This window comes from Bombus bifarius, unplaced genomic scaffold (genome assembly GCF_011952205.1).
Source record: "Bombus bifarius isolate JDL3187 unplaced genomic scaffold, Bbif_JDL3187 scf7180000007970, whole genome shotgun sequence".
In the NCBI taxonomy this organism is placed as follows: domain Eukaryota; kingdom Metazoa; phylum Arthropoda; class Insecta; order Hymenoptera; family Apidae; genus Bombus; species Bombus bifarius.
This window is the reverse complement of record NW_022884356.1, coordinates 6646228-6663774: the sequence shown is the minus strand read 5'-3', so window position 1 is coordinate 6663774 and position 17547 is coordinate 6646228. Positions and strand designations below refer to the sequence as shown.

Sequence of the window (17547 nt, the reverse complement as noted above, 5' to 3'; positions counted from 1 at the left end):
AATGTAAAAGTTATGTATTTATATATCAGCATTCTGTGTTGTTTATATACATAAATATGGACGTCTACTAATTTCATATGGGACACAATCAATCAAAATTTTGGTATTGTGTGAGATAACGACTTAAAATATACGATAAAAGCTGACAAAAATTATTATTTGTAGGAGTTATAGAAAAATGATGAATGAACAATTACCTCATGATACTTGCTTGGAGTAGTAAAATTCAGTGACAAAATTTGAGGTAAATTAAAAAGAAAATTTTAATGAAAGTCTGATTTGAATAAGAAAAGTCTAATTAAAATCTGAATTTGATTCATTATTTTCGATAACATTCCAGTTTGATTAACATAGATGATTGTAAAAGAGCGAAAGTAGTAAAGATTCGTCGATATTCGAATATGAAGAAATGTAGAAGTTTAAATTATGGGTACAGTGTTCCTCGTGCGCGCTCTTCTTTTTTCTCTATGGCTATCAGGCGTAACTTCCGTCGAAAAGAACTTTGTAAACTCCGTGATGGTCAAAGAACGGAAACAGCTCGGCCTAAAAGAGTTGAGGCGCTTAACTTTAAGCTGAAACTAATGAGATTGAAGCACGACGTAAATGTCGTCTAACGAACGGAAGAAGCTTTCGGTCTTTGATTCAAAGTACGCCTACTTTTGGAAATTAGGATGCCTTTTAATGGTCGATAAAGCATGGTCGACCAACGATCGAGAATTTTTCCCCAAGTAACGAGCTTACCTTTCGGCCGATTTCAATTTTTAAACAACTTCTGCTGAAATTAAAATCTCCAACGCGATCGCGAAGTTTCACGACATCTGTAAAACAGCAGAGTTTGAAATTCTCTTTTCAGCTTTGATTTTCGTAAGTCACGAGTACAGATGGTAATTTTAGAAATATGCGGAATATCATTTTGCGAGATTACCTGTTAGATTTATGTATTTCCGTTATTCTATTAAATCTAAATACATATATACTGCACATAGAAAATTTTCATTAAATATTTTTAAATATATAAATTAATATGTGAATAAAGTGTAACTGAGGAATATCTCAAAGTATGTAAACTAATGCATAAAATAAGTATGTATTTATCGTTTCAGAGTAGACTGGATTAATCAGTTATAGTCTAACGATAGAAACTAAAACAATATTCGAAATTCAGCGTGAAAATATTCTTTTCTGTCAGAAACCATAAGTTTGATCACGAAACTAACACGTATTAGACATTCGGACTGCATCAAATTCTTTATTCTACAAAAACGCATGTAAATTAGGAGTAAAAAGAAACAAATCGATGTGCCAGCAATCGTGAATGTTGAAGAAGCAGTCGATTCTTGGTGAACATTAGTGTTTCTAGACGAATCATTTGTTCAACAAGGAAAAAGCCAGAGGATAATTTATTAACCTATCCAGTAGAAATCTCGAGACACAGACAGACCTTGTGCATGAGCGATTTCGATTAAGTCACATATGGCTGATTCAGTTGTCGTTTTATCGAATGATAAGTCGAGGCGATTAAACTACACCCTTTTCCTGTAACGCGCACCTGTTCCTTTCGCGTCAGTTTTATTTGCTAGATTCTTTTTTTCAATCTATTCACATTTCCGATCAGAGGCAAAGTGCCTTTATCAGCAGGACAAGGCATATCTCGGCTAAGATAGGATTATTTAAATCAATAGGATATTTGGGTCAAGTTAAGCAATTTAATCTACCTTGTAATTTGTTAAATCCTGTTAGAAGAATTTTTTTAACGATCTGTATTCGAAAACAACTTGCTAAACGATGAAATATATGGTTTACATTGACAGCTCGATTACTATCATTTTCTACTCAACGCCTATTCATCCAAAAAGCAGGAAGTTATTTTTAGGAGAAATTTTATTCTTTATTTTATTATTCATCGTACGATACTTCGTTACTGACTCGAATAACTCTAATTATTTTTCAAGAAATACTTTTTGCCGAGTTTAAAGTACTTGTACGATATTTTCTCATCTTGCCGTCGTTATCCTAAAACTAACGGTGTCTCATAATACACAACAAGTTCGATTACTCTGTATAAAGCTGAAAATAAAGTTTTAAGATATTGAAGCTTAGGTGACTCAAATAATCCTAGCTTACTATACGTTTCGGACGAACAATGGTAATGTCGTCGAAGATAGCGAATTTAAAGGCGATAGTAAGTTCGAAACGCGATGCGATACGCGCGATAAAGCGATACAGCATGTAGCGCAATCGAACGCCGTGCCGCTTAATTTTCCAGCGGGCACCGTGCAATTACATGCTTGATCGCATATAATTTTCTAAAATGTTTATCTTCCTAGTAACCACACGCTGTTCGAACGGTTTCGTATAAAATTAGCGGAATTTTATTTCATAACAATCGCATTTCTGCCGCTGCCACAAGTTACGCGGATATTATCTTGCGTGCAACTTTCCTGCGTCAGAAACGAAGCACAATAATCTCGTATTAGCTGATAATAATAATCGTCAGCCTAATAATCGTGACCTCTTCGACGAATGGAAATTCCATCTACGCTGTGTTCCACAGCTCGTTCGTTTTTACACGTAACGCTCTATCGTCACACATTCGATCGAATGTGGACGTCGAAATTAAAAGATAAATGCTAATTTTTCTAAGGCGAACCTTGACAAAAGTAAAGTCAATTCGGAGATTAATTCAAATACAGTGGCTCGTGGAAATAGTTGGACACTTAACATAAAAAACTTTCAATATATTACATTTGCTATATAAAATTATTTCGAACTTTTATTAATATTGTAATGAAACACGACTGTCATGATTATATTAATCACATTTGAAACCAATCTGAAAATGTATATAGAAATTACAAGATAGTCATTGCAAACATACATTTTGTATACATTATTATTTGAACAGTCAATTGTTAATTATACTAATAAGCTATATTATTTAATAAGACAATCTTTAGCACTGATTCTAAGTATAAAATCATTGTTCATGATGTACGCTAATTTTGTATTAAGTATACGTTTGCAATAGATAACTGTAAACAAATTTCAACAATATAATTACGATAGTCGTTAGAAAATACGTGAATGTAGTTTTAGACTTGCTTGTATGTACGATTTATTTCATTTATTTGTTTCACATATTTACATCTGTTGCATGAATCATGCGCTGTTGTTTGTTTCTAGGTAAACATTAACTTCGAGGCAAAGGTATTAATCGGTTTTGAACGTTGATTTGATTCAATGGGAGACTTTGATTGATATATGCTCAACGTTGAAATGGCTAATTACTTAATAATCCTTCCCTTTCCGGCCAAGGATCTTTTCACGTGCAGCCATCAGGTCTTCTTCCGTGATCTGTACTTGACATCTGTTAGCGTATATGTGACACTTTGTGTTAGTGCAACAGTCTCTGTTGGAAACGCACTGAAATGAAGAAATAAATTCGCGTTAGCGAATTTATCAGCTGGTATAAATGACATTGTGCAGCTCTGGCTGCATATTATTACGGCTGCTTTAAAATTCTATTTTAGGCTCTCATCGTCCACGAGACTCTAATTAGCGGAACTGCTTCGCGTAACCCTGTTATTATTTTTATGTCTGGTCCTCTTTATGACCTGTGTGTCAAGCTGACGTCGAACGTTTCTGATGATCAACACGTTTACAAAGTGATAGTTTCATTCAATGAAACACAGAGATATTGTTTTATCTACTGTTGAAGGAAAATGGCAGGCAGAGTATGTCGAGAATCAGGACAATTAAATATTCGAATATAAATTTCTAATATCGTTTTAAATTTCGAAATTTTTTTCACGCTACTGAACGTGTTGACAACGAACCAACGTTACATCATTTTGTTGGTGGACATTCAGAGAAATAACAAAATAACTTTTTACTTACGGGGTCACCGTGTCTACCGCAGGAGCTGGGGACGGCCGTAATGACGGTTGTAGCCAGCAAAACGACGCAAACGAATAGCATAAACTTGGACATTTTGCGATGTATTTTCATACTGTAAATGAGAAAAAATTGTATCACTTTCTCTTCCCATCTTGCAATGCAATTCATTTCTTGTTGTTCAATTTTTTAATCTCGTATAGCACTAGGAATTTTATTGTTTCCCATCGAACTATCATTTTGCTTTTTATTTTCGTTTGTAACGAACATTTTTTAACGAACACTTGCTTTTTTTGTCAAATTCGGGGCATTTATCTTTAGAAGAAATTCAAAACGAACCGGAATATATCAAGAGAAAGATACTTCTTAACTCAATTATATCTCGTCTGAATAGATCTGTGAAAGACGCTCTCCTGCGAAGGTCGGACTCAGATTCATAACATTCTAGCTCATTACGCAAGCGACCGGGCATATGTATGAGTTCTGCGCAGGAAGGATGTACACAGGTGTCCGTGAATGAGTCATTAACTACTGACCTGACTCGTTCTTGAATAGCGATCAGAGTGACTAAAGTATATGGCCACGGCCAACCGTGTACGGCATCAATCTACTTCGCCAAGTGGTTGTCACGTATTTAGTGTGACAGAATTCTTTCGTGCTTTATAATGGACATGAAATAATAAACACATTGTTTTGGCCTTCCTCTGCAAAATAACTTACTGACGAGTTACGAATATATTATCTTTATCTGCTCAAGTTTTTTTATTACGTCACTTTTTATGGAAATTATGCGAATACACAATTCTGTTATCGACATGTCTGGAATTTTTTTTCGTTAAAAGAATAATATTTTTAATTTAATCGATAGCAGCACTATAGTCAGTTTAAAATTGTCTTCTTTCCTAATTTGCCAATTTTATTTTTATTTTTCCAGATCGTTAATAAAACGTTTATAATCATAGCGTTTGATTTGGAAAAAGATAACTATCTCGATAGTTGCGTGTACAATGACGAGATGAATAACGTACTAAAATAACAACAATACGTGACAACAGGCGTTCAAAGTTCAATGCACGACCAAGTTAACGCATCGAGAAGAAGTCACTTGGAAAACATGCTGTCGAACGTTTTCGTCTCTTTGAAGAGCTCGAGAAATTTGAGAAAGTTTGACGTTTACGATACACTCATATTTACACTTCGTACACTTCTTACGATTTTCTATATTCTCTTGATATTTATTCACTCCAAATCATATATTCAAATGTTTCACCATCTAAAATTATTTACCGAAATTCAAATTCACAATCGAATCGAACCAATCACTGAAAAACGGTTTATACGTAAAATCTGTAACTGTAATTATATTATTTTCAAACACTTTTTCACGATGATCAGCTTAAAAACAAGTTGTTGCCAGCTATTCAGAAGTAATTTGTGCTTCACGAAGAAACTGCGCAATTCTACTCACCAGAAGTGACTTGATCTGTAGGAGCGATTTCACGGCTCTTTCTTCACAGCTAACGTCTCAAGAGTTCGACCTTAACTGATTTCTCAACTTGAAATATACTACGCTTTTATACCGCAACATCGCGTCACTCTAGCCGCTGTTTAAGTCGTGTATTACACATACAGTATGCGGCACGTGTGCGTAGCTGGAAGAGTGCTGGGTAATAGCGAGAAATGTTATATTTCTTGCAAGTACACGTGATTCAGTTTTAAGAAATGTTTGTGCAGTTGTTTCGCTTTTTATTACACTGATGAGTTTTCGTTCCAACGATTAGCTTAGCTACTGAATGAATTTTCCACGTCTTACTTTCTTTCCTCTTTCTGACCTATTTATTGGAGGAAATTTGGAATTTTTATTGTAGAATTTTGTGAAATGCAATTATGTCATTTAGAACTGTTATATATATTATATTAAAACAACATGGTTGGAAAATTGTGTTAAAACTCATTACTGAGAGATTAATCGAGTAGGTTTGTCACATCATTATTAATTAATTTAATTATAGATATTAAATTTAAATTGGTTAAATTAAAATTATAAGTATTAAATTATATTAATATTTACATGTTTTAATCCGTGTTAATTTATATGTTTTAAGTGACTAACTACAATTACGTATTTAGAAGATAATAGAAGATAAGTATAATGCAAAATTATAATTAATAATGAGCAAATTTTTATCTTTCAGTTATAATTGTTATGTAGATTACACGTATATAACTATAATATAACTGTCTTTCAACATATTTCGTCATACTTTCCAAAACAGATACGATGGGAAAACTAAGGAGTCTGTCGGAAATGGAAAATACGTGATACAGTTCGTCCTTGAAAGTTGAATGTACACAACGTGTATACGTGCAACAAGTATATTTTTATCTCTTTTTTTCTGGTTATCTATAAAACATTCATAGGACCTTACATCAGTAAAGTATTAAGAGCGCATAAAGCAATGCTTTACAATTATTCCTCTCCAAAAAAAAAAAAGAAAGAAGAAAGGGAAGAGAAAAAGAATTAATTGAACAGATAACGTTTGGAGAATATAAATTGCTGGCTAAACGCGAATAAAAATAACAAGGAAGATAAAATAGGGAAATCCGTTGTCTTTGTTGCTAACAGATTTCATTTTTCAATTTCACAATATACCGCATGAGCGTAAACAATGAAACATTACTTTCGATCTCTATCTTCGAGTTCAATCGTTCTGTCGTATGTACAAATCCTTCTTTTCCTTTCTGCGTTAACAAAAAAAAAAAAAAAAAAAAAGAAAAGGAAAAGAAAATAGAAAATAAAGAAGGAAAAGGCCACCTATTAACTTATAGTAACTGAAGATTGTTCTGGACCTGTTATTTAGTTTGTATCTCGGCAAATTCGAGGAAGTCAAAACCTGCCGTACTATTTTCCCTACAATTATAATTCACTCCGATTATACTCTAAACTGTATAACAATTGAAAAGAGGCAGTCACTGCGAACATTCTTTTTCCATTCGTCGCTATGAAATGGTCGAGCACTTTTTGCTTTCTGCGCCGATATTCCATCGACTGCATATTGCAGGCTTTATACATTCCATTGATCTCCCGACAAAGCCCTCTTGTTCTTTAATTCGCTTAATAGGAAACAACAGGAAAGAAAACCGAATCATCCGGTAATATTGTCCTTTTATCCGTAGACGGTAGCCAAGTGAAAACGTCGATTATTTCTCTTTTCCTTTCTTTCGCTCTCTCTTTTTTTTTTTTTTTTTTTTTTGTTTCTTTTAACGTCACTGAATTTCACGTACAACGAACCGGCGCGCCGCAACCGTAGCTTTCTTTCCCTCCTTGGTAAATCTGCTTTTGAAAAACATCACCATACAACGTCACAACTTTGCAATTTCAAAATTAAAAATTTTTTAACGCATCTCGTTGTTTGTTTGTTATACAATTTCGTTTACTTATCGTTACGATGATACTACCATTAAACTGTCAAAAGATTAGGTCATTTGAAAACTTTGACATTTTCCACGCAACATCCGCAGGAATGGATGAAGTTTCAAATTATGTTGCTATGTTATATGTAATATAAACGAGCAGTGATAATTTTTCGTTTATTTAAATAACAACGTATGCTAACAGTCAGAAATAAGACTCGTGATATGATGAAACTGATATCACAATGAACCTTCACATAGGACAAATGAAAATTGAAACGTTTTACAAAAAAAAATTTGTGTGAGAAGTATTTCTTATCTTAATATTACTTTTGCGTTGCTATCAGCAGATATTTTTATCAGTCACTTATTTCTTTTTAGCCGTTGATTCACATGGTTCCATATGATTCAGCTATTATAGTAACAACGAAGACGACGAAATATGTGTTGATATTTTTAAGTATTTTATTGCTTGTTTTCTTTTTATATAATAAGGAACGTTCAATTCGAACGAGGATACATATTTATACGATTTGTTAAAAAGCATCAAAATTTATTAAACAAAAATGAAACATGTTAAAGTATCTTTTTTATTTTCCTAGAAAAAGATAAAAATCCAGAAGGGTCGTTTTTGTTATGGATAAATAAAGAGTTTAAATGGAAAAGCGAAAACGTAAATAATTTTACATAGTACTCAATCGCTTGGATAACCAGGAGGAAATGGTCCATTTCCAATAGGTCTTTTGTCTTGTCCTGGAATATGCACTGAATTTAGCACACATTTAGCTGCATATGTAAGACAAAGAAGATGGCGACAACAATCTTCATACACTGTACACTAAAATCAGAAATACAAAATAATAGAATATTCAATGTTAAAAATGATGTTAAGACTTAGAGCTACGGTAACTAAACTGTACTTGATATTTTATATGTTTAATATATCGATATTCATTGTATAATAAATCTATTGAAATTCAAGCTTTATACAAACTCGAATTGCGAAGTTGCATAGTACAAATTTTCGATAAAAGTTATATAATTTTTCATATATATATGAATATAACATTTACTTGTATATGTGCATATTTCATACTCATAACAGAATTTTAACATTGCCAATTGGATAGTTACACGTTTTTTGCTCGTGTTAAATATTATTGTATACATAATTATTAAAAGAAGTCTACTAATACCAAAAATGAAAAAAGAAGATGACAAAGAAAAACTACTTTTCTTAGTATGAAACTAATTATAAGGCATCAACCTTGTCTTTAGGTTACTGTCATATTTTCTACGAGATTATTTAAACATTGTCGTAAAATAACGCTTAGTGTGTTGTTATCACAAAATTACATACAATGTAAATGCTTTATTAGCACCTGTAAACAAAATAAATGTGGGTTAAAATCTTAGATAATAAAAAATCTTGACTATTATCTTCGAACAAGTGGAAGATATCATTGTAGAAGTGTATCATCAATATGCACGAGAGATATATTATTATATATTTTGTTATTTCATATTAGCGACACTGTGGCGAAGTTGTATCTACAGAATCGTTTAAGATTAAACGATAAACCGTACACACTGCATTAGGTATACTTAAAAATTACTAGCTGCAGAGAAAAAGTCGTATATGACTCTTTTTTAATAGTTTGTAGAATAAAGTTCAAGGTATTTTACATTTGTTATATTCTTATATGTCATGTAAGTGATGTTAGGTTGTAATACTATAAGTTGTCTTTAAGTAAGCGTCAGCGACGATCTAAATGTGACAAAAATAAAATGTGTCACTGTGATATGTAAAGAATAACGTCATGCACATACACTTTTCAAGATACTACAAGCAAAAATATTGTACCGTATAAAAAAAGAAAATATAATCTTCAATATCGATATCCGATATTATGTATATTTCATTTTACAAATTTTTTCAGTTTTTCAACACATAAGTAACTTTTTTTTTATTAGTATTGAATCTGTTATAAAATTACGTGATTCCTCTGATTTAAACAACAGAAATGTCTATAATTTCTAGGATAATTTAGGAAATACAAAGGAAAATAATTTATAGGTATAAATGAAATACCTTGAAATTAATATATTCTATAAAGAAAAGTACTTCTTTTTGTACTTTATAAGTTTTATGCCTGTTGCACGTACCTTTCCATTCCAAGGGCTGCAAGTGCCGGTTTCTTTCGATTGAGTCGATAGCACTGCAGTACAAACTGCCATAAACATCAACATGGGCAGCAGAAATCGCATTTCAATAGCTATCGAAGCTGCAATAATTATTGAAAAGAACTTGATATAATTAAAGATTACTGTAAGCATAGAAATTAGGAAAATATGATACGTACAAGAAATTGAATAAATATTTTAATTAGGCTTAATAAACAAATTGTCTATTATTCATGATTATTCTCCTTATTTATAAACGTTTCGTGCTAATTATATATATTTCTATACAGAGATCTAATAGGAAAAACATAACAGAAGCGTTGTGAACATAACTGCAAACTTTTCTCATATTTCACGTTGAATTCCGTCCGATTGCGCATAGCTCATAAAAATTCACCATTACATTCGTTTTTGCTGTTATACTTGCGCTATACAAAATGTGCAGTGAAATTGAAACATTACTTCTATTACGTATGGTTGAGCAGGTTCTGCGATTATTCCTCAAAAATTTAATAATTATGTTTCACAGAACAGAGATTCGATACGATTCAAAGCGACAAAATAGATATAATGTAAATTTTTAATTCCTTCCAGTATGAAACATTTGTTTAAATCATTTTCTTTTAGATTATCGGGTCCTGGAATTTTCTGTTTCGTTAAAAATACAATTTATCAATATTTTGGACTAAAAATGCGATTAACATTGACAGTATGAATGCTAGTTATGGCACATATTTATATGAATAATACTAATTGAGGAGCTTTCTAGAAAACGAGTATAATTTTATAGATTAAGGCTGGAATATAACTTTATATATTTTCCACTATAGTTTTTCATAAGCGAATTAATATGGATGTAATATATATGTGCGTGTATTTAATACAATTTGATACTAAGGTGCTATATAAAATTAAAGAATGATTTGTGTAGAATTCAGGTGAAATTCAACGTAAAAGTTGAACTTAACATGAACGAAATATGTTTGAAAGAAAAGTTATAAAATATTTATTTTATTATATTTGTTGTAGATATTAATTCAAGTTATGTATTCTTTTAAAATTTAATTACAGTGAAATTTACAGTATGTGTGAACGGAAACAGCAAATTAGAAAATATTTCCATATTTTGAGATTTTTATTCAAAGTAGATAATTCCAGTGAAATAATAATAATTTGATGTTTTAGATCACAAATAATTTTAGAGAATAAAGAAATATACTAACTTCTATCTGCGTGCTTCCAGCGTCGAAGTACGCTTCAAACTGTCGTGTAATCGGTAGTTTCGTGTATTTATACGGTCGACATAGTCGATCGAGGTTGAAATCACAGAGCCATTCATGTTATCGTCGAATGTTATTGTCGTATTGTTATAAGAAGTTCAATAATTTCTTGCGAATCTTAATACATACAGTGTAGATATAATAGATTCTTTCGTTTTATCATTTGCGAATGTTATTTTTTGTATTACGTATATTTCAATTCATTATTAATTAGTATGTAGTAAATAGTACTATAAATACAATGGTGTGTAAATACTTTTTGTAACCACTGTATACATTTATCATCAAATTTTACTAATAATATTAATTTAGTCAGAGCAGTTCCGTAATTTATTTACAAATTATACCGTACATAAATTTATCTGTTTAATAAACAGAGAAAGATATAGGACCTTAGATAAGGAAAATTAAGGAACAATAAATTTAGCACAAATGTATCTTATATTTATTATGCATATGCATACATATATTAATATAGAGGAAAATAAATTCAATTTTAAGATTCTAAATATGACGAGTATCTAACTAGATTCGTAGACAAACGAAATAACATTGATATCAATCGAAAGTTGATTCATTGCCGGGCCAGAACACGTGCGCGGCTTGATCTTGTAGCTAATTTTTCAATTCTAGTGGTGAAGGCGGACCCATTTTCTTGGTACATCGGCGAGCCCATGGGTTGCATATCAACGGTTGACAGCAATCTTTGTCATCAGAGCACTACGACAAATTATACCCGATGATTAGCCATACGAACGAGCCAATTGACGCGTGACAAAAATTTCGAAAAATTCCCAGACGACGCATAAGTTTCGTTGGTCTCTAAAGAAATATCTGGCTACATTACGTATAGCTATTGGATTGGAAAATTATTCGCATAGAATCAATCGTTATTCAGATTAGTCAAATTATTTGAATTCGAAAGACTTGAATTTAAGCTTTTATTTGTACGAATCAAGTTGTATAAATTAAAATTACCCTTATAAATTAAATTTTACCCTTTCGGGGTTCCATTTTTTTTTAACTTGCGAGAAAATTTGTTCCCTATTAATTACTAATAATAGGAACACATTTTGTCAATAGTTCTATAAAGTAAAAATAATATCTCAAGTCAGGTAAAGTAACAAGTACATGTATATTACTATTTGCACGAATAATCACTGTAATCGATATTGAAATAAATAAATAGAAGGAAAAGGGTAGTGTAATTCCAAGCTACTTGAATTCAAGCAATTGGAAGTAACTTGACTAATAAGAGCTGATTAATGAAAATTAAATGATCCAGTATCAGCGATACACTAAATTGTAAAAAACATTATGCTATCTAACAAGTGTTGTTCGTTACAAAGAATAATTAAGAGAATCTCAATTCTAACTGAAATTTGAAAAGATATTTCTATTCGAATGAAATAACAGATTCAAATTAAGCCTAGCCCTAATTGGCGGATTCAAACAACTGAAACAGTTTTACTTAGTTTAATATAATAACAAAATTGATACTCTTAAGTTTAATTTTCATCGTTAGCAAATTTACTTACTAGTGCACCTGCTGGTCTGCAACCAGTAATGGCTGAAATGGCCAGTAAGCAAATGAAGAGAATTACGAACAGTACTCTCATTTTAATCACTCGATATGATTCCACAAATATAGAAACTGCAAAATATCATACAATGAAGCGTAATTATAAAGATTGTATTTGTTTGTTTGAAACAAATTTAGTATATTTGATATACAAACTTAAAACTTACCTTTCTTAGATTCAGCTTTCAGTCTCTTTCATGTAGCTTGTAACGTCTGAGCATATTTGTTATAACTTTGATATTTATATGATCCGACAAATCTGTAGATAATATTTTTTCTATTTGGACGGGACACCTTGACGAATCATCAAACTCTATTTGTGATCGTCACGGATACCACTGCATTTTATCGAGATTCACCGACTGCAAGGTAAACACCGTATTGGACAAACATATTGCGCAAGCCTTCCTGTTTCGCAGAAATCCACGAGAGAGAAGAACAAACCCCCTGTCGTTTCTTATCTTGATAAAATAATTATTTTTCTAAAGATCGTTGTTTTGCTGCCAATTTATCATTTTCTTCCAAGAAATTCGATTGTAATCTCTGTTCATAATTTTTATCTTGTAAGTGTTTATTTCCAAATTAATAAACTTATAATTAGATATGCTTGTAAATCTATAATTAAAGTTCAATTGACATTAGTAACAATAGATATTATCACACTGCAATAATAGATAACGAGATAGTATAATAAATTATAATAAGAAATAGAAATTTACATTTTTTTGCAAAGTTATTGTAATCACAATATACCTATAATATTAAAATATTACTTTTTTTCGTAAAAGATATGTCTTGTCAGAAATTTTGTTCACGTGTATAGAAATAGAAGAGTTACACAAACACGAATGTAACACAAACGCGTTTTCTATTAGTGAAATAACATTTTCCGATTATTCACATTCAATAAATTTATTTAAAAATCGAATCTCAAACTTCTAAGGTATCTTTATCAAAGTGTTCCATTTTTAAAGTTACATATACATGTGTATGATACTCGTACGTTTCCTTTTACGTAAAAGAAGAATTCATGTCATTTAGATAACTTAAAAGTACATAGAATAATCAAAGTATAGTAATCGTTATTGTTTTAAATTAATCGTCGAGTTGTTACTAACTTCCAGAATTGCGATACGATCGTTATTCCCAAAATGAAACTTTTATGTCGTGTTTCCAGAACGTCATTAATACGTCGATCGCTGGTCACCAACATTTTCAGGAAATAGCATAATTTGAAAGTATAACAAACACTTGGCGTTTTCACCAGTTGTTCGATCGAATCGAGCGATTCGACTGGGTTACAAGGTAAACGAAATTGATGCAAGCAGTTAATTTGTATGATTGAATTTTGCACGACGTTGTGTATTCATTATTCTGTTTGTTGTTAACCAGGACAATATTGAAACTTTATGTAAGAGTTCTATGTGCTCGACAAATTTTTGTACTCACATTTCCAGATCTTCCTTTTTTCATTTTGACAATGCCTCGAAAAAGATTCCGTTTATTTTCTTTTTCCCCTTTTTATAAAAATTTCTCGTCGCATTGTCTGAATCATCGATAAACTGCAGATTCTATGAATCGAAAATAATAAAGTTTCATACGATCAAATAATAACCGCTTTGATAAAGAATTTAATAATTACTAATTTTCTTCTTAATTTAGCAAATTGCATAAACAAGAAATCCTTATGAAAAGTTCTATACATTTTATAAAAATGAATTACTTTATTGATTCAAAATGTATATCATTTTGAAATGTTAAAATCGTCGAAGTTTATTATTCGTTATAGTTTTCTAATTTATAATATGTAAATAATATTTTTACATTTTGTAAATAACGTATAAAAATGAATATGGAATCAATGTGAGATAGTAAGTATGTTTATTATTATATGAAAATTTTGAATAAACAGGAGATACATATAGCCACGTGTATTCGATAGATGAACTTTCAAAATCATCGCTTTCGACAAAATAAGCAGGATAAACAGTTGCATTCATTTGTATTTATTAGTTAATATTCCATTGTATATTTTAATTAAGAGTCGCGAGTAATTATCGTTTAACTATAAGATAATTATTTTATACCACTGTAAACACATTATTTAATCATATTTCTTTTAAAGGCAATCTGTATCATTCTCAAAGATAAAATTTTATTTGTCATATCCTTTTGATGAAATCTTATGCACAATGATTTTCAAGCGCAGTGAAGGAACTATAAACAGAAGTAAATAAATTTAAGTAGTTAAAAAAAGAACAGAAAACTCGTTATCATTAAAATTGAAGATAAATACAAGTTATCTCGTTCTCATTAAACTATTTAGAGGGGAAAAAGTGCTATGCGAAAGACTAAAATGTTATGGAATTTTTATGATCTAAAATTAATTTTGTAATTATCATGGAACTAGTTTCTTAGAAGTTTTATTAAAAAAAGCCATTTCTTTGTGACAAACGAAATATTTCTAGATAGGGAAACTTCTCATTATCATTTTCATCTTTTAGGGCATAATCATGTAGAAAAACAAATATTACGATTCGACAAACTCGACAAGTCGAATTCAACGACAAATATTATTACTCCACTCTCAACTGATTTTAATGATTTTAATCTATTCCTTGCTGACGAAATGCATGTAAAAAAAAGGGTATCTGTTACCATTGCTACTTACTACATGTTCAACATCGTCAAAATATTGTAATAGATGTTCAAAATGCTCTTCATCAGCTTCCAAACATTTACGCATTCTCACTCGAATAGACAGTTGCAGTTAAGTCAACAAGAACACTTGAAAATGCAAGTACGTACTTCACCACGCATACGTATCGTTTTTCTCGTTTTCAGTTTTCATGCTATTAAACTATACCATAGTAGTGGAAGCTAAAAGTGCTAAATTTTTTATTGTCTGAAATTATTTCAAAGAACGAAAACTTTCGAATAATAAAATCACAAAAATTACTTAATCCACTATCAAATGACAGTGAAAGGAAATAATACGTATATCGTGGATTAAGCGGATTTTACAATATAAAAATAACAATCTCGTTGATATTTTTAGATAAACAAATGCGTAACAAGTTTATTATACTACGATCTAATACTTATGTCAATATATCGTCTAATACGACCTATACCGCGAAAAAAATCGCGATCTGACGTGAGTCGTAACAGCCGATCGCATTTTTTTTCTGCGAGCTGTCGACGATAATTGGCGTAACACCGGCGTAATATTTCAAAACACCTGCCGTGTAACGCGTTCACATGTCGTACGGCCTATCAAAACCGCCCTCTAAATTGATTCAATTGTCGTTCCCCGAGGGAAAGAGAGGCCTTCTCGTGCGCTTATTTTTTGGGAACCCGGTAAATCCGTTGACCGCGACTGCTATTACTTTTCTCTGTTTTTTCTGCCTGCTCTTTTTGTTGTTGCTTTTTTCCCCCAATTCCGACGCTTTTCTCGAGGCGTTTCTCGGGGCTAAAAATTATTGTCGTGCGATCGAACGTTTCACCCGCTATGGAAATGCGCGTTGCCGATAAACTTCCAAGCTAAATGTTTCAAGGCGTTAAATCGTGTACAACGTGTTCCTTCTTCGCTGGCTGAAATTGTTTTTCCGAGATTGTTATTCGAAAAACGATTCTTTTCGAGTCTATCCGCAACAAGTGGCAGGATATTAAAAAAATTTCATGCGGAGAGTGATACAACTTTTATTGGAAACATTTAGCGATTTCGCATTCTACGAACGAGGAAATGAAAGAAATGAAGTTGTTATGATAGTGGTGCGCGATATATATATCCACTCGATTAGTTCACACAATTTTAAGTTATTTGTATTTGTCTAATCTTTTAAATGATGAAACAAACCATTTTATCTGTGGATGACTTTTATCTAGAAGTTGCTTGCTTCTTCTTTTTGGAGCATAATGTTCCGCCTTAAAGTATTGCGTAACTGGAGATATTTAACGACAGTAGTAAAACGACAAAAATCTTGAATAACATCGTTTATTTCTATTTATATTTATTTTATCTATATGTAAAAAAAAATTAAGCGTTTAAAGATATGAAAAATATCATTGCATCGAAAATCGTAATGTGCGAAGAATGTTGAGCTGAAAAAAGAAGCGAAGGTTATTCGATAGCTTTTGTTTCAAATCGAAGTAGTTAGGCCGTATTTTCCTTTTCATTTCCAATTTTATATCGCAAATGGAATTTTTCATTAAAAACGTTGAGCAATATCGCAAGATCAGATAGGATTTTTACGAAATTAAAAAGAGCGATATCGAGAGGTTTGGAAAACGCAGCAGTAAACGGAAAAAACATTATAAAATAAAACGCACCGTCGAAAGTTACAAAGTAACGAAATTTATTGTTCGCGCGATCATAAAGGATTCGTAAAATCGTTTATGGAATTCAATATCATTTATATTATTAAAATTTTATCGTGGCACATATTTATGCCGGTGCTGTTGGAAATACAGTCACCGAAACCTTAACAAATTTGAAATCACGCACTGATATCACTTATCGCTTTAATATTCATTAACTTTTTAATCGATTGATGTGACCGTAACAGATGTAGTGAATGATAAAAGTAGTATATTTACATCTCACAAACTGTATTTACTTATTTGCATTATATCGCTTCAATTCTAATTACCTGTGTACAACATGTACATACATATCGAAGTCGGTAGTACTAACGTTAACGTGTATGAGTCTATATCTCAATTTTCTGTCAAAATTTCTTTTCTTTTTTTCTTAAGGCAACATGGTTAATATTTCGTGAAGTGAAAAAAAAATTCAGAAGGTAGCAGATAGTATTACAAGATTACAATTACGATTCGCTCCAAAGAAGAACGTAATACAATCTACATCGGTGAAAAATTTGAAACCCGTAAATCAGAAATTCTGATCCGTTGGCAAGACTCAAATTACACTCATTGATATAGAAAATGTAAACGATCGACGAGTTATGTAACGCGTTAGCAATTCGAAAACGAATCCCGCGGTGAATTTTCTGAACGTAGAGGAAAAGAAAAAGAGAACGAGAAAGGGCAGATGAGAGAACGAGTTGGAGTGACGAGAGAGCAACGAGCTGCTTGAATCGACGATCACGTGTTTTACGTAAACACGATATTATGTATTATAAAATGTATGCAACCGGGGCTCCGTTAACCGCGAATAATATTTCTCTCTGA

The 17547-nt window shown here is 31.5% G+C and overlaps 2 protein-coding genes across 2 annotated transcripts; both read right to left on the bottom strand.

Annotated features, from left to right (window-relative positions):
* Positions 1-3098: 3098 nt before the first annotated feature.
* On the bottom strand, positions 3099-5512 carry LOC117212338 (omega-conotoxin-like protein 1). The gene is made up of 3 exons (XM_033457092.1): positions 5363-5512; positions 3898-4009; positions 3099-3423 (listed from the first exon to the last, which is right to left on the bottom strand). The coding sequence occupies exons 2-3, from the start codon at positions 4006-4008 to the stop codon at positions 3289-3291; spliced, it is 246 nt and encodes an 81-aa protein (XP_033312983.1). The 5' UTR covers position 4009; positions 5363-5512; the 3' UTR covers positions 3099-3288.
* A 2247-nt stretch (positions 5513-7759) lies between these two features.
* Positions 7760-12678, bottom strand: LOC117212683. The gene is made up of 6 exons (XM_033457643.1): positions 12522-12678; positions 12311-12426; positions 11389-11492; positions 9916-9920; positions 9475-9593; positions 7760-8146 (listed from the first exon to the last, which is right to left on the bottom strand). The coding sequence occupies exons 2-6, from the start codon at positions 12389-12391 to the stop codon at positions 8003-8005; spliced, it is 453 nt and encodes a 150-aa protein (XP_033313534.1). The 5' UTR covers positions 12392-12426; positions 12522-12678; the 3' UTR covers positions 7760-8002.
* Between the last annotated feature and the right edge of the window lie 4869 nt (positions 12679-17547).